This window comes from Cavia porcellus, unplaced genomic scaffold, assembly GCF_034190915.1.
Source record: "Cavia porcellus strain 051 isolate PalLab524CR breed Dunkin Hartley unplaced genomic scaffold, mCavPor4.1 scaffold_28, whole genome shotgun sequence".
Lineage (NCBI taxonomy): Eukaryota > Metazoa > Chordata > Mammalia > Rodentia > Caviidae > Cavia > Cavia porcellus.
Window position 1 is genome coordinate 48,362,345 of NW_026947511.1, and position 27,500 is coordinate 48,389,844.

The 27,500-nt window shown below is 39.2% G+C and overlaps 1 protein-coding gene across 1 annotated transcript; it reads left to right on the forward strand.

Annotated features, from left to right (window-relative positions):
• The first annotated feature begins 3,207 nt into the window (after positions 1-3,207).
• Positions 3,208-26,401, forward strand: LOC100720894 (HLA class II histocompatibility antigen, DRB1 beta chain-like). Its single transcript, XM_063239107.1, has 6 exons — positions 3,208-3,387; positions 16,380-16,643; positions 18,266-18,547; positions 21,006-21,116; positions 21,550-21,654; positions 21,867-26,401. The coding sequence occupies exons 1-6, from the start codon at positions 3,288-3,290 to the stop codon at positions 21,878-21,880; spliced, it is 876 nt and encodes a 291-aa protein (XP_063095177.1). The 5' UTR covers positions 3,208-3,287; the 3' UTR covers positions 21,881-26,401.
• The last annotated feature ends 1,099 nt before the right edge of the window (positions 26,402-27,500 follow it).

Genomic DNA, 27,500 nt, shown 5'->3' on the forward strand with positions numbered 1-27,500 from the left:
TCAGATAATATTTTCAGAAAGGGGATAAGGGAAGGAAGAGAATCAGCCAGCCAGTGTCTCCCGAGATCTGCGCCATGTTGGAACTTAGGGCACTGGGCAACAAAGCAGCCTGCTCACCTCCCTGCTAGGCAGCCATGAGCCTACCGGTGTGCAGGCTGAGAATCAAACATCCCCCCCCCCACATTAGCAAATGGGGGCCAGAGGTCTGAGCATCTCTTGGGAGGGTGATCATATGTAATATAGCAAATATGGAGGATTTCCTTCTACCATCTCTTTGAAGGCAAATATTATCACTGTTTTGCTTTGTTTTGATTAATTCTTTTGCTCTATTCAATACTTTGTTTTGATAGGTTTTATGTTGTTCAGTGTTTGATGTGATTTTGCTATACCTGATTGAACGGACAACTACTGTGAAGATAACGAGATATATTGTGGTACCTATCACTGTTATTCTGGTAACCTGCTGTGAAGTTCTGTACCGATTTCACTGCATTGTCTTGATTGGCTTTATTTTGTCTTGTTCTGTTGTATTTTACCACCTTCAAAATAATTTTTAAAAGGAGGGGGATAAGGGGAAGTTATGTTAATAGTTTGGGTGAAACCAGTAAATGGACTCCTACTGTTGAAACCTTGACTTAAATCACGTTTGGCAGATGGCTGAGGCACAGCACCTTATATATATCTGGAATTTCCTGACTGTTTATCTCAATCAATACAGAAACAACAAGGATTACTCCTAACCCAAGGATTTATGGGCTTCACATAAACCCGTGCCTCTTAGCTATAATCAATGGAAGCTCAAAGTACATTTGGCTTTCTTTCAGCAACATTTATAAAAATATTTCTACTACTATTGTAACTTTTTCCTTTGGTGTATGGATCCGTGTTTGTGATTTAAGTGTCAGATTAGTGCTTCCCTTCTGAAAACTCCTGAGAATATCCTGACCACTGGGCAAGGGACAGACATTCTCCACTGAAGTGTCATAATTTCTGTTTAAATAGCTCCCTAAAGCCTCATGCATTCATCAGTCAGGCTTTTAGGAGACAGCTGGGTCATGGGTGTGTGATCCTGGATTAGGGTGTGTGATACCGGATTGAAGATGTGTGTTAGCTAAACTGGTTTAGCATAATTCTGGGTGTGGATAACAGCAGAAGCCTCACTTTGGGTGTGGGTGGCAACAATCCATACCCTTCCAACCTTGATGGAGTATGAAGCTTTGTTGCTTGCTGCTTTCTGCATCTGCTGCTATTAATGGTTTCTCCTCTGTAGTGCTCTTCTGCCATGCTACCTCTGACTATGAATTGAAACCTCTACAAACTGTGACCTGAAATAAACATTTCCTTCTTTAACTTGTGGGTTTCAGGTATTTTGTCCCAACAATGAGAAATTAGCTACAAGAAGTAACTTGCTGAAGACTACACAGGTCCATTTTCCCATGATGTATTGCAACCCTTCAGGCTCACTGCAATTGAGTCCCATTCTGTGGGGGTTGATGGGACTCAGGACCTGTGTACTGCAACAAATTGCAATCTGTGTATTACTCAACAAATCTGCATTCAGGCTTTACTTGTTTATTCTCAGGTGTTGTGACATTTAACTAAAAACAGACCCATGGCTTCATATGTCAAGGTCAGATAACCACTTTCTATCAGAAACCAATTTAAATTCCTTGTCCTCAAGAAATAAGCTATCATTGGCATCTGTCACCCACAGCCGAGGTGCAGAAGACTACTTCTTCCCTTGCTTGCAGTGATGAATGAAGTTTGACCTAAAGATTTCACATAGGTGATGCTTTGCATATTATTTTACCTAAACTGACCTTATATTAAATAGTATTGAAGATATAGCTCATTCAAAGTAGAACAAAGTAGAACATTTCTAGAACTCATAAATGTATACCACATACAGAATTTAGTTCCTAGGCTTCATCTATTGAGCCACACGTCAGACTGCTGGATGTAGGGATTTTGAGAACATTGTTAACTTTTGTACCAAGGGAACTGATATGGAACCATGGGTGTCATTACACGTCATAGATGCAAATACTGTCATTTCAAGAGACAGGTAATGATAGTGATGTACTGATTCTTTTGAAAGAACTGGAATTCCTATGCAGTCACTGAACCAAATCATATGAAGCACTATCATTTATAAAAACTAGTAGTTTTTATTATCAATAAATATAGCCAAGATCCAAAGTTGCAGAACTAATTTTAATATAATGGACATTATTCTCTTTAGAGACCGATGGTGAATAGTGTAATGTAATAACAGGAATTGTGGCAGTTAAACTTTATAACTCAGTTCAACCTAGAGTATATAGTTTCATAATTTTGTACTCTTGCAGGAGTTGTTCAGTCACCCTCATTTGTTTCCTCCATACGTGGTAATGAGAGACTTACTTTCCTTACTGTACCGAGGTGATCATAAAATTTTAAAAAGTATATGATGCATTTTTAAAAGCCATAAAGGTAATTCTAAGTGAAATGCAAAGTGCTCAGAACACACTCAGCAGATTTTGGTAATTTAATTACAATACAATGACTCCTGCCACAAGAAATGTGAAAATACATAGAGAATGACCTCTTATGAGCACTGTGGGAGACTGGGAATTAATGTAAACTTGTATATGTGTAGTTGTCATTTAAAGTGCATTCAGAGTCTGAGACTTTAAGTAATGTAATACATAAATACATATGTGTGTATATAATAATGATCTAATAGAATAATTACATTTTAAAATTTGATCATAGCATTCTATGTCCTGAAAATTTTATAATAATTTTGTTAGCAAAATACTTTCGTATCTCATCTTCAGATAAAGTTGAAGAAAAAGGAAGATGAATCATATTCTAAATAAAATGAGGAAATCACCATAGGAACCAGGACTGAGGGATTGAACACATATGAAATATTAATTATCCTAAGGTTTTGTGTCAAAGACCAACTTCGGGTCAACAGAGCTGGCTCATCATAGTGGCAAATATGTGTTTCACGTGAAAATGGATCAAAACTTTGAAGCCCTAAATTAAAACCATGTCTCAATGAAAGACACTGAAAGTTTCAGAAAAGTATCTTCATACAAAATCTCTGACCATCAACTAATGATGTCATCCAACTCTGATGCTGATTGGTTCTTCGACTCTGAAATTACCCAACCCAGCAACACATGAAAAGCATCTTGCTTCTCAGTATTTTTGGAATGGGAGCCCTAAGAAGGGTAATAGAGCTCACTGAGTGAGATTAGTCTGCTCCTCTCTGACCCAGTTCTCTCCTGTCTTCCAGCATGCTGTGTCTGTGGCTCCCCAGAGGCTCCTGTGTGGCAGCTCTGACAGTGACACTGATGGTGCTGAGTCCTTCTGTGGCTTTGGTCAGGGACATACAACGTAAGTGCACACCTCAGGTGCTGAGCTACTACGTGTGGGTGGGGGAAGGAAGGAGGTCATATTTCACTTTGTCAGTGCCAAGTCCTTTACAAAATCCTGCTGTTTTTTGCTGTGACCACTTACTATCATTGAGTCTCAAATTATTTCCACAAAGGAGCCCTGATTCTTGTCTTTTCCCTAAGATCTCTATACGGAGCCCATATGGCCCTAACTCTGCTCCAAAGAACCTCTCTAGCCTTGCATCACATTCCCTTTGGAGTTTGAAAGGACAGAAGTGTAATGGTGCTAATTTCCTCTTCAGCGCTTCCCTCTTTCCTGTTGAGTTATACCAGGAAAGGGAAGCTTTCTCTGGAAATTATATGTGGAGTCACAGGGAGCTGCAAGCTTCCCCCTGGAAGAACTTCCCAGGTTGCAGCCTGTGTGTGGTGTGAAGTCAAAGCAAGAGGTATCTTTCATTATCTTCTCTTTTCTCTGAATGTAACGTTCATGAAGCCTGTGCCTCTGTGCTGGAGGTGCTCTGATGAAGTTGGGATTAGGACAATCTCTTTCTCCTGTGGAAAGTACCCTTCATGTGATGCAAAACAGTAAGTGCTCAAAATAACCTAGAGATAAGGAGCAACTGTGGGTTATTGTTTGGTTCCTTAAAGTGCTTAAACTGTCTTCTGAAAACCTAGCACGTTTTAGTTTTCATAATGACCCTCATCTGAGCGTATCCTATGCCTTGCGCATCACTGGCTTGACCCTATTGGAACAGACTCACAAATGGGGGTAAAGTATGTGAAATTGTTCTGTAAATTAAAAGTAGATAAATCCAGGCATTCCATAAGGCTCAAAGTATGTACCCTAGCAGAGGTACAGTAAGAGTGTAAAGGTTAACATCTTATGAAACTAAAATCCAGTAAACAAGGACATTTGGCCTATTGAAGTTTTCCCCCCACATTTCCTAGGTTCCTTCACCATTCCTTCTGTTTTTCTTAGTTATCTGTGTAAGATTTCCTATACTTACAGCTTGTCTCTAATTTTTACACCAGCTACATCTTGATTTTAAATTTCTTTTTTGCAATCCAATGCTTAGGAGTTCGAAATTGGCATATGCCTACTTGTTGATCATCTCATGGAGAGAAACAGAATGGCAAGGGGGAGAGAGAGACAGAGAGGAGAGAGAGAGAGAGAGAGAGAGAGAGAGAGAGAGAGAGAGAGAGAGAGACAGAGAGACAGAGAGAGAGAGAGAGAGGAGAGAGAGACAGAGAGAGAGAGAGACAGAGACAGAGAGGGAGAGAGAGAGAGGAGAGAAATTGGATTTTATAACAGCCCCACATACACAAACAAACCTACTCCTGTTACGAAGCCATTGACCCATTTATGAGGTGGAATGCTCATAACTACATCATCTCTTAAATTCTCCACCTCTCACCACTGCTGCGTTGGAGTTTACAAGACATGCACTTTGGGGGACACATTTACCCCTAACATTCTGACCCTTGCCCCCCAAATATGTACTTTTCTCCCATGCAAAACAACTCATTCTATATTGCAAAACCCTAGAGCTTAAGTTTTAAAAGTATTAGAACTCCAAAGACCAGAGCCTTATCCCAGCTCACATATAACTGAGATTCATGCTGTGGTAAATTTCCATCCAGCTATGAGACTCGAAATTACACAAAGTTTTCAACTTTCAAAATACAGTGATGGGACAAGTATAAGAAATATTGCCATTATCCATGGGAGAAGCAAGATAAAAGGATTGACTGGTCCCGACTAATTCCAAAACCCAACTGGGAAATTCTTAACACTGGGAAACAGTCTTCCTTGACTCCACGCCTCTCATTCTATAGATCTTAAGGCAGCTCTTTCCCTGTGCTCTGCTGAACTCAGTTCACTCAGCAGCTTCCAAGCTGAAAATTAGTATCTAAACTTTCCACAGTTACAACTGCATATCTGGGCCCCTATACTTCTGTGGACCATGCCATTGGCCAGTAGACGCTGCCTTAATGGGGGCTCTGTTGTGGCCTCTGTCCTATGTTTCCTCTTGACATTGTCTTGGTTGACAATGAGGAGCGGCTCTGACCCTGTACCAAGTCTCCTTTGGGGTTCCCAGGGTGTAGACCACTGTGATCCTATAGCTCTTGTATTCTGTGAACCTGGAGAATTAGTACATATCAGAGACACCAAGGTTCACAGCTTACACCTCTAGATTGTTGGCTTGAATCACAAATTAACCCACTTGAGGCATGCAGGATAAGGACACTGAAACTCCCAAAGCAGAATCCCAAGGCAGTAGATGCTGAGATCATATATGTGCAACTCTCTAGGAACCTTAGCTTCCAAAGCATCAGGACTGTTCTGCTTTTGTTTTAATAACACAGCCTGGCTTTCCTGTCTCTATTGACTTATTTAGCAAACAATGGCTAGGCATACCATTTCCTTCTCTTCTGAAAATTATCTTTCACACAGCAATAAGTGAGAATTTCCCAAATGTTGCCATTTTACCTCTTTTTGATCATAAATTCTGGCTGTTAATTCTTTCTATCATTTTACTATAAACAAACAGCCAGAGAAATTCTTCCAAGAACTTGGGAACACTTTACTGCATAGACAGGATTTCTGCCACATAGCTTAGTTTTAAAATCTGCCTTCCAAAAATCATAGCAGATAAACACTATTCACTAAGCTCTTTAGCACTTCCTGTGCAACTAAAAACGCACTAAGAAAGAGTTCAAGAAAGAAAGGGCTTTATTTTAATGAAACAAAACAATTTGCAAACTCAGGAGTCGCAGGCTTTACTGTCAAACAAAAGGGACTCAAAAGGAATAGAAAAGAAACAGCTCAGATGGGAATTTTGTGCCCAGGTCTTCATTCTGGTCTGTTCAATGTAAAGGAGGAATGCACGTGTGCCTGTTTCTGGCTGGTTGATACTTGAGTACATTTGTAAGTCACAGTTCACTGGTCAAGGGCAGATAGCAAATGAGACACTGTGGAGGATGCTGACCTCACCAACTGAAAGAACACGCAACTGCCACAAAGTTTAGTTTGTGATTCCTGTGGGAACACAGGCTACCATGTATGAAGTCCAGTCAGTAAAGGACAGTTAAATTCATTGTGAAACTAACTCAGTAGCCAGCTGGGGTTCTTCTTAGAGAGTCAGCTTGTCTTAAAGTTAACATTTCCTTCTTTTAATCAAAATCTGTTGTCAGACAGCATCAGTGACTGAGTAATGTCTCTATGAGCCACAACAGGGCCACCATGGTGCCACTGTGCTTGGTTATCTGGTCTGGATCCATCCTGTCTCTTACCTAGTTTATTTTGGTTAGGAAATTGAGGAACTGGAGCCATTTCCTAATGAGGGGCTCCAGATATTGATTAAATTTTTTTGTTTGTTTTTTTGTCTTTTTCCTTTTTATTGGTACCAGGGATCAAACTCAAGACTCCCTGCTTGCAAGGCAGGGGCTTATGCCATTGAGCTAAATCCCCAACCCCTATTAAATTTAAATTTAAATCTCGTGAGCTAAATTGGTCCCATTGCCTAGGACTAGTGATTCCAGAGGGTTGAAGTGCTGGTGGGGTCTCTGGTAAACATTTGCTAAAAAAACGCTACAAAGACTTCAAGTGGGAATCAAATATTTAGCCTGAATATGAGAAAGGTCACTAAGAACTGCCGAGCAGAAGTCAATAGGGAACCATTTCCAGAGAGGTATGAACTGAAAGTATCTGATAATTGGAAGTTTCATCAGCCATGAGGACCTTTTAAGATTTTCCTTTCAGGAACTTAGAATGTTGTAAGGTTTAGAACTTCCCAAAACACTCTGTCCAGATGTATTTATCCAAGTACAACATGAGATCATCAAAAGAGCACAGATACCACACTGTGTGACAAGGAGGTAATGCAATACAGTTATCCAGACTGCTTAGGTAAAGAAATCCACAGGTCCTTGCTGGGCCCTCATGGACTGAGCAACAGAACAGCTCCACTGATGGTGCTGGGAAGGTTTCTGAGCATACTGTACACAAGTTAAGCAGCGCCAACTGACAGGATCCTAGGATTTCTATGTACTGTATCAAGCCAAGGACCTGGGCCAAATCTGCCTGGTAAATCACACCCTCACTACTCACATACAAATCTGTTACTCTGACTTAAAACTCAGCTGTCACGCTCATAATCTGAGGGCTTCCATTAGAATGATTGTGTAATAGAATAAACCCTTTTTTCTCTGAAGTGAAGAAAGGCTTTCTTATAATGACCTTCAATATTATCAATGGGGTTGTGAATCATCCCCAAAGGCAAGTTCCTCTAATTCTCCAATTATGAAGGCAGTTGTATGACAGCCCCTTGTCCAGAAATAAAAGTATATTGGGCCAGGGATTTAGCTCAGCAGTATAAGCACCTGCCTAACAAGGTAGTGAATTCAACCCCTGGTACCAAAAAAAAAAAAAAAAAAAAAAAAAAAAAAAAAAAAAAGAAAGAAAGAAAGAAAGAAAGAAATAAAAGTATATCATTTGGGAACACATAATACTCCAAAGAAGTTTTTAAAAATTAAGTAGGGAATTATGGGAAGGAAGAATAAAATGGAACTATACCATGAGCGAGTAACTTTGTAGTACATATTTTTAATGATCACTTCAACTTCATAGTCTAAACAAGGCCACAATAAAGATTAGTCAGTTATCAAAGGCACTGTAACAGGTGTTGGTAAAAGTTAAGTGGGAGAAGTGGTCGGGCAGAGTATGTGTGAGCAGATCGTTCCTGTTGTTCCAAACAAGAAGAGTTGTTCTTTCCTGGTGTTTCCTACTATGTGCTTGTGCTTGTCCTCATGCTTGTGCTTATACTTGTGTGTGTGTGTGTGTGTGTGTGTGTGTGTGAGAGAGAGAGAGAGAGAGAGAGAGAGAGAGAGAGAGAGAGAGAGAGACTGCAAACATGTACCAAAAAAGGGAAGGGACCAAGAGATGGATAGAGAGGGAAAGGAGAGAAGGGCAGGGGGATGAAATAAAGAATTCAGGTGTGTTACACACATGTACCGACTCCCCACAAAGAATGAAAATACTATGCACTTCAAACATTGCTAATACATAAAAATGCAAAAGTAAAACAAACTGAGGGGGAATGAATTTTAAATTAGGGTAATATGTTTGTACACAGACAGGGAAAGACATTCTATAGTTGGGAAGGTCGTCTGACAAACTGTAAATGAGCATGATGATGAAGTTGGTAACCCTGAGATGCAATGGTGAGTGAGGCCCTGCAATAATACTGCTTTCCCTGTTGGAACATCTTGTCTGTATCCCAGTGAGTCAGATCATGAATCAAATATAAAAGTCCTTCTTGTAGGCCAGTTGGGAAACTGGGACACCATAGGGGTCCATCCAAAGACTTCTATTTTAAGCAAACAAACAAATGGTTTTTTTCCCATTTCCCTCTTTCAGCCACAGGGAAAGTGGCTTGGGTTGAGGAGATGATAGAGGTTGATGAGCTTGTAGAGACCAAGGTCTCCTCAAAAGATGTATGGGTACTGACAGAGTGTGTAAGACAGTAACTTTTCAAAGGAAAACCTACCTGGAAAGAAATGGATAGGGATTTTGGAGCTGCCCTTAATTGGTTAACCCCATGAACATCTTGATAAACAAGAAATCTGGAGAGGAAGATACTGAAATTCTGTCAGGGTGAAGGACAGACAGCATAGCTTGAAAATTAATCACCAGAGCTTTGAATAATTTGCTCCCAGCCTTATAGCTCATTTCTTCAATTGTTTTTAAGTAAGACAATTGCCTCCAGACCAATTCAGGTCAGCCTGGATGGAGAGTGGGAGTAACTTGTCAGGGTTTGGTGGTAGCTTGCATTTGAACTGAAGACAGTCCACGTTGAAGTGCCCCGTGTTCACAGAGAAGGTAGCCTTTTGGTCTGAGCTGGTGGGTGCTTGGTGACCCTCTTTACCTGCCTTTGGAAGGCCATTAGCTGGGAAATGTAAGGCTCTGGCAACTCTTGGTTCCTTTCCTTTTTCAATGGTGCCCGACAGCTGGTTAGCTAGGGGGCGCTATTTCACAGGCCATTTTGTCTACCAGTGGAGACCATATTGTTCAAATAGAGTGTTGAGACTGAGAAAGTCCAGCCACAAAGACCAAGTTGAAGTAGTTTTCGTGACAGCCTTGTTCAAATTTATGAAATTAATTGAGGACTGATGCATCCTTTTTGGGGGAGGGGGGTTCAAGGTTGGACAGCTTTCCAGTTTATCTCTGATGGGAGAAAAATCCAAGGACTAACCCTTCTAGCCTAGCTGCTCTCCTCTGATTTACCAAATCCTACCTGGAAGCTGGTTTTAAATCCCCAAAGCAGTTTCCAATTCAGAAGTTAACATCCGTGCCTGGGCCACCATGTTCCCCACAAGCATGTGGTTTAATTGGAAAGATCTCAAGACCTAGTTTGGTAGGCCCTGGTGATCAGGCTAAATTGATGCTTGAAGTGAATGCACTGGTTTTAGTATTCGGGAAATCTTTGCTACCTGACAAATGTTCTGATTTGATCTGAAGAGGGTAAGTGATCCATTCCTCAGTTGATGGACACTTGGGTTGTTTCCAAGATCTGGCGATTACAAATTGTGCTGTTATAAACATAGGTGCACATACATCACTGTGGTATGATGCTTTCAGTTCTTCTGGGAATATGCCTAGAAGTGGAATAGCTGGAATAAATGGGATTTCCAGTCCCAACTTTTTGAGAAATCTCCAGACAGATCTCCACAAAGGCTGTACCAGTCTACACTCCCACCAGCAGTGCAGGAGAGTTCCTTTTTCCCCACAGCCTCTCCAGCATTTCTTGTTGGTTTTCTTGATCCTGGCCATTCTTTCAGGAGTGAGATGGTATCTCAGTGTGGTTTTAATTTGCATTTCTCTAATGACCAATGATGATGAGCATTTTTTCATGTATTTATTTGCCATTTGCATTTCTTCATCTGAGAATTGTGTATTCATCTCAGATGCCCATTTTTGGATTGGATCTTTGAATTTTGGAGGTCTGAGTTTCTTTAATTCTTTATATGTTTTAGACAAGAGTCCCTTGTCTGAGAGAGAGTTCACTAAAATCTTTTCCCAGTTTGTGGGTTTTCTTTTCACTATGCTGGAGATTTCTTTTGACATGCAGAAACTTTTTAATAAGAAGTGGTCCCAGTTATTGATTCTGGGAAGTATTTCCCATGCGGTTTGAGTCCTGTTCATGAATTCTTTACCTACTCCTATGTCTCCAAGGTTTCTACCCAATTTGTCTTCCAATAGATTTAGTGTTTCTGTTTTAATATTCAGATCTTTGACCCACTTAGATTTTAATTTAGTACATGGTGATAGACATGGGTCTAGCTTTAGTTTTCAGCAAATGGAGAGCCAGTTTTTCCAGCACCATTTATTAAAGAGTCTGTCGTTCTTCCAGTGAACCTGCTTGGCTCCTTTATCAAAGATAAGGTGGTTGAGTGTGTTTGTAGTTGTGGTTGTATCTTCTAATCTATTCCACTGATCTTCGGCTCTGTTTTGATTCCAATACCATGTTGATTTTACTACTGTTGCTTTGTAGTATAACTTCAAGTCAGGGATTGTGATGCCTCCTGCTTTGTCTTTGCTGCTTAGAATTGCCTTTGCGATTCTAGGTCTCTTCTGGTTCCAGATGAAATTTAGGAGTGATTTCTCTAGATCTATAAGGTATGTTGATGGTATTTCTATTGGGATTGCATTGAATCTGTATAACAGTTTTGGGAGAATGGCCATTTTCACAATGTTTGTTCTTCCTATCCATGAGCAAGGGATGTCTTTCCATTTTCTGAGATCATCTTCAATTTCCTTTTTCAGTGTATTATAATTTTCACTGTATGTCTTTCACTTCTTTCGTAAGAGTAATTCCTAAATATTTCATTTTTTTGCTTGCTAATGTGAATAGTCCAGTTTCTCTTATTTCCCTCTCTGTAATTTTGTTGTTCGTGTATAGGAATGCTATTGATTAGCTATAAAGAAGGATCACATTGAGATATTTATCAATAAATGGGCGCAGCTTGAGACCATACTCATAAGTGAAATAAATCAATCTCGCATGTGTGAATACCGAATAGTTTCCCTAATGTAAGTAATGTTTCAAATATATAAAAATATGTGGTAATCATGATTCCCCATGAGGTGGCCTTGAAGCCTTATAAAGTTTTCACTCATTAATTAGAAAGGCTTTATTCTGGGCTTCTTGATATGGAAATATTTGAAGCTAGAGTATATGAAGTTTTATCCAAACATTTCAAGGAAAAAGACAGACACTATGGTAACTACTATTAAGTCGGGTTATATGGTGGTGAAGTACTAGGTTGCTGAAACAGTCATGCTTCGACCTCTATTGTTATATTGTTATGTCCTGTTTTATCTCAATCTCCCCCTTATTCTTTTAAAAAAATTATTTAGTCATTTCTTATGTTTGTTTTAATTAAAGAAAAAATTTAAAAAATTAGGACATATAAATAGTAACTCTATTTGATTTCCTATTAACTTGTTTTGAAGTCCTGTAATACTCCCACGATCTTGTTTTGACTGATTAGACTCTGTTCCATTCTATATGATAGTATCAAGTTTGAAGACATAGGCAACTACTTTGAAGGCAATAAGATTCACTAAGATACCCATTCTGGTTTGACTATTGTCTTCTTTGGAAGTCCTGTAATGTTTACAATGCCTAAGTTTTATTGGTCTTGTTCTCTACTGTTTTGTCCAACTTTATAATATCTAATGAGATAGACAATTCTTTTTAAGGAAACAAGAGACAACGTTGATAACCATTGTTGATAACCTTGTACTCTGTTCTACACCATGTGCTATGTCTATCCTTGGTTTTGACTGACAGCTCTGTTTTGCCATATTTGACTGTATTCTCCCCCCCCCCCAAAAAAAAGTAATAAGCACTAAGGAGTAATAAAATCCCAAATGTGTAAATTTTGTTGTAAAAAAGAGAGGGAAAAAAAAAGAAAAAAAAAAAGAAAAAGAGCTCTAACAGATATAACAGCAAGTGTGTTTAGGGGTGTTAAATAGCTGACTATATCAATGTTTTTGGATCATTGAACACAGCTGTTTGAAGTCTCCCTGTTTGAATGTCCACCTTGTATTCTTTGATACTGTGATTTGAGCAACTATTTTCAAGATGATAATATGTAATCTACTAACAGGTGATTTCTTACTGTTATGTTTTTTTTTTTTTTTTGTAGTTCTGTATTACGTGTACCCTTACACCGCTTTGTTTTGTTTTGTGTTTTTCTCCTTTTCCTCTTAAATAAAAAAAAAAAAAAGAGTGTAAGTGATGTGTATGTTTCCATTGCCTGTCTTTTAGATGTTGAAGGGAGCTGTTCAGGAAGGAACCCAGGGACAGCATCAGGGAAGCTTGGGCAGGGAAAGGAGGACACCATAGCAGGAAGCTGGAAAGACGGAAGTGGAGCGGGGAGATGGAAGCAAGGAGGTAGATGAAAGGCGGGGAGAAACAGTGCTAGTGGCATTTGAAAGAGTATCCATGGGTTTTTGTTATCTCAATTGCTACATTTTCCAGTGAACACTAATCAAGCCACTCCTTTAGTTTGTAATTATTCACTTTGAAAGATGTGATAATAGATTCTTAAGCCCATTTAGATACTTCAAAATACTAAACAAAGATTGTTTCCTCTGCTGCTGAGAGACTCACTAGGGGTGCAATCACTATGACAGTCTCTAGCACAGAGTAACAGTGCTAGCATGGAGCAGCATGGAAATGACTTGAGACAGAAACTTTGGTTTTATTCATTAACTTTCTCATGTGTCACAAAGGAGAGAATTCACAAATAGTAAGAAAGTCCTTGTCTGACCCAAAATTTACTCCTCTTGCCATCTTTTCTCCAGGCCTAAGTCTCAGATCCTGTAAACAGCCTCTGTGAAGAGACCATGTTCCCTGTGTCTCCCTGTTGTGAGGGCCTGACTATAGGCCTAGGAGTCCAGGCCGAGGCTGGTAATCTGATGACCACTGAAAGCTTGTAAAGGGAAGAATATACAGCAGCAGAGGACACTGAGTAGATGTTAAATAGTTGTAAAAACAAAGGAGTCTGTGTTCCTTAGCTCATATGGGGTGCTGGAGCATGTCCTGGGAACTACTTTTGTGGGCCTATGGGACACAGATAATAGCTTCTCTAAGTCCCAAGGGATAGGCACAAGTGTTCAGAGTTTCTGACACCAGCATCTGTGGTTCCAAGTGCAAAGTCTCTGGAGGAGACATTCCTCAGGTCCCCCAGTGCATGTGCAGGTGACATTTGGAATCGCAGACCTGGATCCACGTTCCTGGAATTGTAGGACATGGGTGCTCTGTATTTTTGTGTCATGTTCCTTTCATTTGTTTGGATTTTTTTCTGATAAACTATGTATCATATACTGAAATTTATATGATTTCCTCTTCATTCATGAAATGATATTTTACATATGCTTCCTCTGTTAGTCCATTTGCAAACATGGACACAGTCTCCAGCCTGCCCAAATATTTGTTAAGGTTTATTTATTAAATATTAGCTTTAACAATCAATAGCTAAGTGTTTTCTGGTAGGTGTGGATTCCTAGGCATCTTTAATCTGCAGTAAGCATAGAGTTTAAAAATTACTCACACCTGCACTCTGTAGGACAAGAATACTTTGGTAATAAAATTTCAACCCAGATGTCTTATGGATCACATTAAAAGCTGAAGCTTCACCTTTTACAAACAGTTCAGGATTGTGGCTTGAGCAGCACTATATAGGGAAGATAAAATTTCATACCTCTTGGCATGAATTTGAGACAACGACAGGAGAGGCCATGAAATCTGTCAAAAACCTATCACTGATTGTTCACATTTTCCTTTATAAAAAAATAATTCACAAGTAAAATACACAGTTCAGACACACTGGATTTGAACTTTTTCCATTTGTTGCCCCTTTTGCTTGTATCGAGCATCATCACACCCAAGAAGAGTAAAGATTAGTTTAGAATCTCTCCTATCTTTGAAAATAACTTTATCTCTGACTAAATATTATGAGTGTCTTTAGAAATCTCATCCTACTGTGGGCTTTTCTTCAGCAAAGTAAATTTGTTCAGAACCGAGGTCTTCATCAGATGGTGCATCAGTAAATTTTTCTATGTGATTCTCAGCCACTTCAGAATTATCAGTGGGTTTTTTCACCACTGATATTTTGGGTGGTTTACACCAGTGGTTCTTACCAGGGCCATTTTTTCTTTACACATATCACTGTCAGCAGGCCTTAGGCAAATTTTCTGCTTCAAAATGTCACACGGTGCTCACAGAGTGTCACAGATTGTTCACAGAGGTTGAGCACCCTGCTTTACACCGTCCTGCTTCTGAAATGCTAGACTTGTGTTTCACAAGCACTTGCCTTCGAGTTCAGCTTTTTGTGGTTTAGTTTAGTTTGTCTCATTACAAAACAAACCCAACAGGACAGTGACATGAATTCTCCATTTTCTTGTTGATTTCATTCAATCAGTACAAGTTCAAGATCTTCACGTTTGGCTTTTCCCCAGCATGCAGTGTTTATCAGTGTTTCCTGAGTTCTTAGACCACAGCATCTCTGCTCAGTTTCAGCAACATGCCTTTGTCAGTCATAAAAAGTGGTGACAGCCACAAGTATTTTCAGGTCTCTGCAGTTATTTGGTACTGTTGATCATGCCAGATGCTTGAATTTATTTATCTCACTTTTAACCACACATTGGAAACCACTTTTTAAACATTTTCTGAGCTCAATTAAATACAAAAACAAAACTAAATACATATACATGATATATCTATATGGATAGGTACACATAAGGTGTGTCATAGAAGGCTTAGCATGAGCTAGAGGAAGAGGGTGGTGAATTCTAAATGGACTCCAAAGTGCTTATGTTTCTGTATATTGAAAATATAGAAGCACATGTAATGTATTGGCCCATCAGAGATACCTGTATCTTTACTGGTTCAGTCAGACTTGACAAATGGGTAGGGAGAGAGATGGATGTTTCTTGAATAGGAAGAGGATCAAGAGATGGAGGAAGGGGCTAGGGAGGGTAGGGGAAAAAATAGAAAGACACAGCCAGAATGGAAGGGAGGAAAAGGAGACCTAAAAAGAATTAAGATATACACAATGAATGTAATCATATATAATGCAAGCATATACCAACAAAATAAATTTTCTTTTAAAAAACTATGGTTGTCTGAGCCTCTGTATTTGGAAATCCAGCTAGACGGTTGGTTTTGGATTAGTACTGATAATGATTTAATCCTTATACCTCTCAGTATTTCTCCATTACTTACCGTAAACTCAAACTCCAGACCATAATGATTTTCAGGTACTCAGTTCTCCGTGCTTTCTTTTTCCTCATCTTTGGCCATCTTCCCCTCCATGGTTTCTCAGTGCCCTGTGGTCTTGTTCCTTAGAGAAATTCTCCAGTCCTTTCAGCTTTTGCACACGGTCTCACCCTAGCTGACAGGCTCTCCCTTCCCCCAAACACTGTGCACACCACCCTGGTCCTCTGGCTCACTGCACCTTCCCTGGCACACCTTAGATGTCACCTGTCAGAGTCCTTCCTGGCACCTATTGTCATTTACATCTTCCTCGGTCAATGAAGAGACCGCCACAGTCCGTTCACTCCTGTGTAACCTATGTGTTTGGTTTTTGTGCCTGGTCCACAGATTAGATCCCAGGAGAGGAGGCAGAGGTGTCTCCATCGTCTGTCTGTGGATTCCCAGGGGCAGTATGGCCTGGCACAGGCTCAGCCTACAGTGAAGGAGACAGAAGGGAAAGGCTCTCATGGAGTCCTCCTGCAGGGCCTCCTGCAGGGGGGCAGGAGAGGGGAAACCAGCTGAGGTCTCCTAATCCTGCAGGGAGGCCTGGGTCTGGTGGGTGAGTGGGGTGTTCCACTGCTTACCACGTCCCGAGTGCCATCATCGTGGATGTCACAGTGACCTCCACGGTCGACCCACCTGTGACCCAGCCTTCCTGTCCCCACAGCGCACTTCCTGGGCCAGATGAAGGGGGAATGTCATTTCTTCCACGGGATTCAGCGGGTGCAGCACGTGACCAGGTACATCTACAACCAGGAGGAGTTCCTGCGCTTTGACAGCGACGTGGGCGAGTTCCGGGCGGTGACCGAGCTGGGGCGGCCCATAGCCGAGGACTTCAATAGCCAGAAGGACGTCCTGGACAGTTACCGGGCCGCGGTGGACAGGTGCAGAAACAACTATGAACTGGTTAGAATCCTGCTGGGTCGGCGAGGTGAGCGCTGGGCTGGGGCCCACAGGGGTGGCGGGGAGGTCTGAGTGTGTGTGTGTGTGTGTGTGTGTGTGTGCACGTTTGTATGTGTGTGCACGTGTGCATGCATGTGTACGTGTGCATCTGTGTGTTCCTGAGTTGCTGCTGACCTTGCTGTGATCGAACTTTTCAATTGTTTTGTGTGCTTTCTTAATATGCATTTTTTACATACCTAAAATGATTGATCAATTGAATTTTTCAATTATAATTTCATTACTTAGTATATTATTACTACTATTTTTTAGGTAATGCTGATACTACTTAAAAACTGATGTAGTCCTTTGTAGAGTCAGGGCAACTTCATGTTCTCTTCTGCTAGATCTTTTAAATACTGCCAAATATTCAGTTACATTTGTTTAATTTTTTTCTGTCTTTTTAATTTTGATTTTTATTGGTTCTTTGCTTAATTTCTGTTTCTCTGGTTTCTAAGTTTCTTGGACATTGCTCACATTTACTGCACAAGTGTTATTTATACCAAGAATTCAAGGTCTGCTCTCTCTGGGGTCCCTGTTTGTCTTTTTCAGTGTTCTGTGGGATCTTTATGTAGTAAAAACTGAACACTTTGTTGGTATTTGCTTCAGTATTTCCTTCAGTTTGTGGTTTTTATTTTAATTCTTCTTATTCCTCTCTATGTTAATAATTTAACTTTTTATTTAATGAAAATTTCTGCAAAAGTCTCTGTGTTAAGCAATCAATTTTAAAATTCCTCTTTTTTTGTATTTTTAAGAGAATATTTTCCCCAGGTTGACCCTTTTTAACAATCTGCATTTACTGAGGTTGGTTGTGTGAAGATTAGCCCAGGCACTAAGCACACATACTAGATGGAGTCAGACCTGGGCCAGGGTGCAAGTGTCTGTCAGAAACAGAAGCAGCTGTCAAATGAAAAGCTGTCTAATGATGAATATCCTTATGCCATGAAAGATTATCAACAAAGTATAAACACAAAAATATTAAATACTGACTGTTCTTACCCGTTCCCCTCTTCTTGGGGATCTCGGTTTTCCTGGAATTCAGCTCTCTGCCTTAAAGCCACCTCTGTCCCAGGGGAACCTTTTCAGGGACATTTTAGGATGTGAGTCTGTTGAGGTAATATATTTAACATCTACCCATCCACACTGCTTTGGGTCATAATTTTTCTCAAAACATAATTAATTTAGATAATATACCTTGAAAGCTAAGTTTCAGTCAATTCTTTATATTTTAGGTTCTGTAACCTCATATGACCCTAAGGTAAGACAAAAAGAAATGTAAAAACACTTCCATGATGGTCAGTGAGAGGCAGATCCAGGATTTAAAACCAAGTAGTCTAGAAACCATACTAATTAACATACTACATGTTTTGCAAAACATTATAAATATTTCAATTCAAAACTGAATAATTTTTCAAACTATAAACAAAACTGAACATAATTTTCCTCCCTGTCTCTCAAATCCAGTGACTCAAGACTCCATGAGGTTTCTTGGCCAGCCATGGTGGAGGGGGACTGCTGTCCTGGAATCTGGGCATGAAAGGAGGCAGAGAGGCGTCCAGCCAAGAAAGATTACTCTTCCTTTCTTATTTATCCTCTCTGCCTTTCCTCCTCTAGCTGAGCCCAAGGTGACCGTGTACCCCACAAGGACCCAGCCCCTGCAGCACCATAACCTCCTGGTCTGCTCTGTGAGTGGCTTCTACCCAGGACACATTGAGGTCAGATGGTTCCGGAATGGGCGAGAAGAGGAGGCTGGGGTGGTATCCACAGGCCTGATCCAGAATGGAGACTGGACCTTCCAGACCCTGGTCATGCTGGAAACTGTTCCCCAGAGAGGAGAGGTTTATGCTTGCCGGGTGGAGCACCCGAGCTGGAGCAGCCCTGTCATGGTGGAGTGGGGTGAGTAGCAGCTTCCTGGCCCTATGAATGCCCGACCAGTCCACCAGGAGATTTGGCTTATTCTTGAGTGTCAGATTTCTCTTATTGCTGAGGCAAAATACCTGACACCCAACGTTAAGGGGAAAAAGAGTTATTTAGCTCATAGTTTATACAGGTTTCAGTCCATAATCATTTGGTCCCCCAAAACTCACGCACATCCCTTTATGCAACTGCCGTTTAGTCCATCTCCAAGAGTTGTCAAAATCCTAACAGTTTAAGCGTTGCTTTAAAATCCATGTCAAAAGTGTCCTCTCTTGTTGCTTTTGATGTCTTCTGCCAGGAATGATTTCCCCTCTGCCTCTGGATGCTGCCTTAGTGACTGCCTATTATGGACTGAAATTTCTACAAACCGAGAGCTGCATAAACCTTTCCTCCTTTAACTTTGGGTGTTAAGTAATTTGCCTCAGCAAGGAGAAAAGTAACTAAGACATCCCTACACCATAAGTTTGTTGGCTTCATGTTTTCCTCTCCTTCTGCACAAGCCATGGTGGTAACTCTTGATAGTTCCTCTGGGGACTTACATGCTTGATGAAATCATTTGCCTACTAGTCCAGAGAGTGGCTATCCTTGTTTTGAACTTTCCCGTAATGTCACATGTGAAGGTATATTTAGCTTAACATGATCACAGTTATCTGAAACGGTAACCAGCTTGATTGCCCCAGTATAATTCTTCATTTTACTTGCATAGTTTTCTAGCAAACTATAAATAGACAAAGCACTTAGACAGCTATGTGAAACTTTGCAACTGGGACCTGGAGCCAAGGATGTGCCTTGACTGTTCAATATTAGTTTAAGATAGACTACATACATTACATCTTAGATGAAGTCACTTTTGGCCTAACCTTCTGATTCAAATCCCAGGGATCTCTTGGTGCTGCTACCACAAATACTTTGTGCTTCAGTTCTAGATCTGTTTATCTTTCTTCTTTGACATGGCACTGTGGGGCCAGTCCTCATACACGGAGGCTGTATTGTCCTAGAATAATTGGCAAGCCAGTCAGGAATCCATGGAATGGGCAAAGGAAGTCAGCATTTATGAAGGATATCCAGGGGTGGCACTCTAACTTAATGTGGGTCAGAGTGGCCCTGATAGTACATGCTTTAAATCCACTGTGTGACCATACTAACACTAGAAAACAGCTATTAATTTTGTAGCAGCTCTTTACTGAAAGCCATCTGTCCTATTGTGGGAAGGAAAGGCAGTGTCTATGAGCAATTCAGATGCTCTCCAGTGCCCAACTGGCTTCAGAGGAGAGAAGGAAGAACGAGGAGAGTTACACCTTGAAGGAGATACACATTTCTTATTTGTTCTCCTCGCCTCTTTCCTGAAGGAGAAAGTGGAAAACATTTATCATTCATTTAATAATTATTGGTATATGTTTGTAGTGCGTAACAATTACATTTATTGCAGAGAGTTGTTATATGTGCATGGCACTTCTTAATTCTTGCCCACATCTCTTCCCTTATACACAGTGGCACCTTGGTTCATGAACCTAACTTGCTGTATGATTTTGGAAAAGGTGATCACATTTTTGTTTGTGTGAGAAAGATGGCTTGATCGTGTTTATCGCCTAATGAAGACTTTGCCAAATTTTGCCAAATGCTCTTTTTGAACTAATTTTTTGTTGCGTAAAGCATTTGTGAAACAAAGCACTATTGTTTATGTATTCTTTATAAAGGTGCCCAATTCTTTGGTACCATCTTAAAGTAAACTGGATACATTTTGGCTTGGATGAAGAAACTTTGGGTCCTAAGTAATGCATTTACCCACCTTTTTAACCCAAATTTCAGGGACCCACTGGACTATGCTGCTGTCAAGGACCACACTTCTGTAACTGAGTGCCACATAAATTATATTCTGTGCCATCCTAGATCTGTCTGCTTCTGTTTCTCTGGGCACCTTGGGACAATCCTTATACCATAGGGTTGACCTTTCCACAGTTGTCACCATGCAATCACTGCTTCAGACATGCCCATAAGTTTGGTCTCTGCTGCTGATGCTGAACTGGCCCACGTCTAAGGAGGTGGACAGATGACCTTCTCCACTAGCTTCAACCTAGTGCAACCCTTGTTCTAATCAGTGATACAGTGCTGAAAAGAGGATCAGAACAGGGCCTCTAGACATAAGAGAAGTCCATTCTTAGTCCCGTCCTTTACCCCAGACGAGCTCTGTAACCCCACTGGGACCAAGATCCTTTAAAGATCAGGTGCTAATATAAGGCTGGTATCTTTAAATGAGTTCAAGACCAGGGAGTTGTGTCAACTCATTGTGATTTCTACATCTGTTTCCAAGAATAGCCAGTGCTGGAATTTCTAGTGCAGGCATCTTCCTGCAGTCTCAAAGCTATAAAACTCAGGAACTCAATGAGAAGAGTTGGACTTGAGTTAAAAACCCTGTAAACTTGACTTCTTCTTCCAGAAACACAATCTGGATCGGCACAGAATAAAATGCTGAGTGGGATTATAGCCTGCGGACTAGGTCTGCTCTTCCTTGGGGTGGGGCTGTTCCTCAGCTTCAAGACTCATGAAGGTAAGGAGCCTGTTGGTAGCTAACAATTTCCATAGACTTCTCTGGGGGAAAATAAAGATTCTTCTGGGATTACTTATCAGCATATCCATGACTCTGTGTTAAGCTTTCCTTTCCCCAGTCGATCTCAAATTTCCTGAAAATACAGAAATCAAGTCTGTTTTGCTATGTTGAAACCTAGATTTATGGCGTATAAAGATAAAGGAAAGGTGAACAAGAAATGAGGGAACATAAAAGAGGAGCCTCCAAACACTGAATCTGTGGAATTTGTAGGATTCCTGGGTCACAGGTTTTCAGTTTGTACTCCCCTCTCTGTCCTGGTGCTGTAGATTTGTGTTGTTAAGAAATCTCAGGTGACAGTACTGGTCCTGGGAATGTTGTCTGTAGAGTATAAATTCCTATCCATATCACATAAATATCTTCTTTTCATTCCCAGCACACTCTGGATTTCAGCCAACAGGTAATGTCCTTTCATCCTCTCTCAGAAGTGAATTTGCATTCCTTGCAACAGATGGAAACAACAAACCTCAAGTCAGCAGCAGTAAGAAAGTCTTACTTCTGATCTGGAAGTTTGCACTGAACCTTTGTTCCACTTAGTCCACTTCCTAAGAGCCCTGTGCTCTGAAGTAGCATTGCTCTGGAGGCTTGGGAATGTACCTTTCTTCTTTCCGTGGTGTTGTTAAAGGGGTTCTTGAGAGGGGAAGGGCCACCGACAGTTAGATCTGGAACACCACTGTCCTCTGTCTTCTCCAGGACTCCTGAACTGAAGTGCAGCTGGAAACCCTGAAGGATGGACCTGTGTTCCTACCTCTCTCCGCGTTGTGTCCAGCTTCCTGTTTGGCTTTGGTCCTCCGCAGGGCGAGGCGACCTCAGGACCTGGCTCCTCTGTTCAGTGACCCTTCATAAAGTGTCCTCCCCATGCTTCCTCAACCACCCCTGACTTGGAAGCCCTGGCACAGACACCAGGACTTCCCTTCCTTCTCTCCTGGCCCCTTTGTGTTCAACCCTTCCTGTCTCCTGGGTCCCTGAGCTTCCTTCATGCAACATTATGTTATTATTTTTGTCTCAAACAAACATGGAGTGAAGGTCATCTTCTTCCAGTTCTCAGGACAAAAGTTAGAAAAGGGAAGGCTACATCACAATGCAGAAGTGATTTTAATTTACATGTAATTATGTGTTCCATAGGTTGTAGGCCATCCTCCAATATATTTATCAGAAACATCATGCTGGGCACCAAAAGTAATTTTATTTACCAATTACTTTCTACTTGTCAATTAAAAATGGAGAAAAAGCTTAAAAAGTCAGTGCCTCCAATCTCAACACAAACCATTTGTCAAAACAAAATAACAAAAGAGCTTGCTGAAAAGCAAGTTTGAAAAGCAAATCAATACTTTAAAAAAATCTTGTCTATAATTTTGACTCTGAGTTCACAGACCTCATTATCCAACTGTCCCAAGCTGGTAGATGTTCCTAGTGTGAACTGGTTGAGAAGGAGGGTTCTGCTGTTGTGTTCCAGCGAAGAGTCTGTGGCTTCAAGTGTAAATCAAATCAAAAATAATCAATTCAGAAGTCTATTTTAGAAGAATAATTATTTGAACATAATTTCTCCACCATCACATGCAGCTTTTGTGTGCCCCACCTTGATTCCAGCTTCAATATAAGTTAAATTAAAAATACTCAAGAGAAATGGAGACACATGCCTTGCCCAAATATACATGCAAATGTTAAGAGTAGCATTAGTTATAACAACCAATTTTGTGGTGAAAGTTATCACTGCTTTATGTTTGTGTAAAATATAACCAATATGTTTTATTTTTATTTGTTATGCAGTGGGAGTATAGTTGCTTTTCAATAAACATTTATAATTAATTTTTAAAAGAGGCGATTCGTGGACTGGGGGAGGGTTGTAGCCATTGTTGATTCCCGAAGGGCTTGCTTTGAGGTCCTATATGGTTTCCACTGTTTTGTTGGGTTGGCTTTTGTTCTCTTCTGTTATGTTTATGTTAAATCTGATGGCATCAAAAGCTATTTCAAGGATAACAAGATATAGTAGCATTTTTGGAGTTATTACATGATTTTTTTTAAATCCTTTATTGCATTCATTGTTTTGTTTTTATTGATTATATTCTGTTTTGTTCTGTTTTATTTTTCCTATGTTCAAACTTATCTGCAGCTATTTTGAAGACATCAAAAGGCATTATGGTAACTATTGTTGATTTCATAATGTTTTGAAATCCTATGTCTCTTATACTGGTTTGTTTTGATTGGTTTTATTCTATTTTACCTTCTTTAAAATAAAAATAAATAAATAAGCCAAATAGGAAACAATCCAAATAGCAGCCACATAATAAACTGACAAAACATGCTATACTTATACAATGTAATGTCATCCAACAATGAAAGTTTGCATATGATTGTGGTATTTGTTCCTTGAAGATTGTAATTACTCTGGCTAGAGGTCTGGATTAGCAGCATAAGCACTTGCCTGGCAAGCTCAAGATTGTGAGTTTGATCCCTGATACCCCCCAAAAAGATTACAATAACTAAAGGAGGTTGGACTTGGGCTTTTATTGTACAAAAGTTTTTATAGAACAAATTTGTTAACTCTACTGCATGTATAGTTCTTCATACTTTATTCCATTTTTCAGTTTTTTAGAAATTTTGGGTAGTTTATCTACTACTTACTTTATTTTTGTAAAATTTTAAATCCTATTATTCACATCAAAAAACCATGGGACTTTTATAAGTGATACAAGCTATGTTTTACTGGAGACTCGGAGATAAAAATGGATGATACTGAAAATGTTTTGAAGTTATAATGACTTCCCAACTTCAGTGAAAGTTTTTAAACTTGTATTCCTGATCTATTTCACTTAACATTGTTGAGACAATAAAGCAAAGAACATTTTGAAACACTTTAAATAGTAATTAAAATTTTAATCCCTAAAGAAAATGTGGATCCCAAATGCATGTGTGCCGAACAGCTAAACTACAAATAAGTGAAGCAACAGCCAATAGAACTGAAAGGAAAACTAAGTAAACCCACAACCACATGTGGAGACTCTAGCATCTCTCTCTGAACAAAAATAAAGTAACTGAACCAAAATTCAGGAGGAAAATAAAACTCAACACTGTTAGTATATAGGATCTAATGAACATTTACAGATAACTCCATCAAACAGCAGCTCAATGCTTATTATTTTGAAGTGCCTATGGGATGTTTACCAAGTTATATCATATCCTTGGCTATAAAAGGAACCTAAACAAAAGTTAAAGAATTGAATGCAGGAAGAGTATATCCTGGATACAAGGAAATGAAATTAGACTAGTAATAACATAAAGATAATCGATCAACTTCAAGCACTTGAAAAATCACTAACATACTTCTAAGTATCTCTTGGGTAAAAATGGTGTCTTAAAGGAAATAAAAAATAGTTGTTTGATCATTTTTTCATGCTTATATCTTATAATCTGAGCAACTACTTTGAAGATCACAATAAATATTAGCCATCATTAATCTCCTAATATTTTTTTTGAAATTCTTTTTTAAAAATTTTATTTAAGGAGAAAAAAGAAAAAAAAAACCAGAAAAGGGTACAAGTTATAAAGAATTTCAGAAAAAAATAAACAGTAGGAAATTACTAGTTAATAGATTACACATTGTCATCTTAGAAATAGTTGTTCAAGTTACAAAATTAAAGCATATAGAGTGGACATTCAAACAGTGAGACTGCAAACAGTTCTGTTCAATGATCCAATAAAACTCAGTAATATGGTTTTCTATCTTATACACTTAAATATACATGCAGTTATGTCCTTTAGAGCACTTTCTTTTCCTCTCTTTTGTACAATGACAATTGCACATTTTGGGTTTTATTACTCCCACTTTTCTTATTACTTTTTTTTTTTTTTTAAACCTGTACTGGGGTCGAACTCACGACCACGCACTTGCAAGGCAGGCACTTATGCTGCTGACCTAAATCCCCTCATACTACTTTTTTGGAAAAGAGTAAAACCAAGTGTGACATAACAGGACAGAGTCAGTCAAATCAAAAGGATGGACATAATACATAATGTAAAAACAAAATACAAAGTGATCTACAATGGTTACCATATGCCTCTTGCTATCTTATGTTTTGAAATTCTGTATCATTGTTTTTATTCTTTTTTCATTTAAAAAATTTCATATAGGCAGCTATATAAATATATTAAACTAAATGAAAATAACATATCAAAATTTGTGAGACACTTTTAAAGCAGTGCTTAAAAATATATTTAGAGCACTAACTGCATGTGTTGACAAAGAATGAAGGTCAAATCTAACAATCTGGGTTCCAAACTCAAAAAACTGGAAAAAAGGAATGAAATGCACTACCATAAGGGCAAGAAAGGAGATAAGTTAAGAGCAGAAGTAAATGAAATTTACTAACCATATGGAATTCCTATGAAAGGAAAAAGTGGGGAGCTTTTTTTTTTGGAGAAGATATATAGAATTGAAAAATTTAAAGAAAACAGAGAGAGAGAGAGAGAGAGAGAGAGAGAGAGAGAGAGAGAGAGAGAGAGAGAGACAGAGACAGAGACAGAGAGAGAGAGAGAGAGAGAGAGAATTACCATGATCTATAATGAAACAGCATGACTCTACAGAGCATTTACACATCATGGTACACTAAAGGAATACAACTGTGTATATAAATTTCACAATTTAGATGAAATCAAATTCCTTGAGAAGCACCAACTGCCACAAACAACTCAATAAATAAATTTAATAGCTGTATAAACTTTCTGGTTATTTTGTTTCTCTTTTTAGTACATATTGCAGTGCATACAATTTACAATCATCTCAGGGAGTGCGTATGTATACATAACACAGTTTGATTCTTTTTTTATTCCTCTTCCCTCCTGTTGCCTCCCTCCCCTTCTAAATCCCTCTTCCCCATTTTAGTTCTTGTTATGGTTTATGTCTAGATTTCCCCTGAAAGCCCCATGCACTTTTGGATGGGGTATTTTCCAAAGGTTTGTGATTGATTCATGGCTTAGTGCTAGGACTAAGGGTGCTGGGATTAAGGGTGAGTGATTGCTAGATCAGTCCACTGAATGGACTGGCACCGCCCTAATCCCAGTAGTCTGGATAAAATAAGACGGGCAGAAAAAGGTGTGTCCTCCCCTTTGATCTTGTTGCTTTTGCCATCTTGTGGGTGCCATGAACTGTTCTCTCTGTGATTTCCCTCTGCCCAACCACCCTACCTTGGAGCCAGCTGAGAAATGGCCTGAAACCTCTAGAAACTGAGCTAAATAAATCTTTTCCCTTTTATCTTTGGGTGTTGGGTATTTTGTCTCAGTAACAAGAAAAGTAAGACAATTCTTGTTATTTTTTTATTATTTTTATTTTGTTTAAAGAAAGACTGAGCAAAACAAAAATGGGTAGAAATAATACATATGTTCAAAGAAAAAAAACAGTAAGAAATCATTAGTTGATATTTACATACTGTTCTCTTACAAATAGTTATTCAAGATACAAAAATGGAACATATAAAGTCAACTATCCAATAAAAACTTAGTTATATGGTTATCAATCTTATATATAGTAAAACATACATGCAGTTATCCAATCTTCATTTATGTTGAAATTAAACAAAACAAAGTGGGCTAAAATCAGTCTGAACAAAGAATAATATTATTGCTGGATTTTACATCATGACACTCCAGGATCAGCACTGGGTACTGTAGTGTCATTTTTTTTAGTTGTTTAAAGAAAGACTAAACAAAACAGAAAATGGGTAGAAATAATACATACTTTCAAAGAAAAAACTGGGCAGTAAGAAATCACTAGTTGATGATTACAGATTGACTAGTTACAAATAGTTATTCATGATACTAAAGTGGAGCATAAAAGTGGGGATTCAAACAGTGAGACTGCAACCAGTTCTGTTCAACTGTCCAGCAAAGACTTAGAAATATGGTTATCATTCCTATCTACTTAACATACATGCAGTTATCCATATCTTCAATTATGTTGAGATTAAACAACCCCAAGCAGTCTAATATCACTCTGAACAAAGAATAGTACTGTTGCTGGGTTTCACGTTATGACACTCCAGGATCAGCCCTGGGTATTTTAGTGTCTCTTTTTCTTCAGAGTATCTGTTCATTTCATTATGTGTCATATGATCAGTTCTCATAAATTGTTTATAGATTCTACATACGCATGAGTCCTAACATTTATTTCTATCCTTTCTATATTAGAGGGAGAAACAAAACAAAGCAGGGCAAAACAAAACATATTCCTATAAACACATGAAATTAAAAAGACATATAAGACCACTGTACAAGCAGTTTTACATAGTTTCTGTGTTGTCTCTTGCTTTCTTCAATAGAATTGGCTATATC

Excerpts from the sequence above, each read along its gene's own strand:
- LOC100720894 (XM_063239107.1), top strand. The coding sequence starts at position 3,288 with ATGCTGTGTCTGTGGCTCCCCAGAGGCTCCTGTGTGGCAGCTCTGACA. Across the intron at positions 3,388-16,379 it reads TTTGGTCAGGGACATACAAC|CGCACTTCCTGGGCCAGATG; the intron begins GTAAGTGCACAC and ends CTGTCCCCACAG. Across the intron at positions 16,644-18,265 it reads AATCCTGCTGGGTCGGCGAG|CTGAGCCCAAGGTGACCGTG; the intron begins GTGAGCGCTGGG and ends TTCCTCCTCTAG.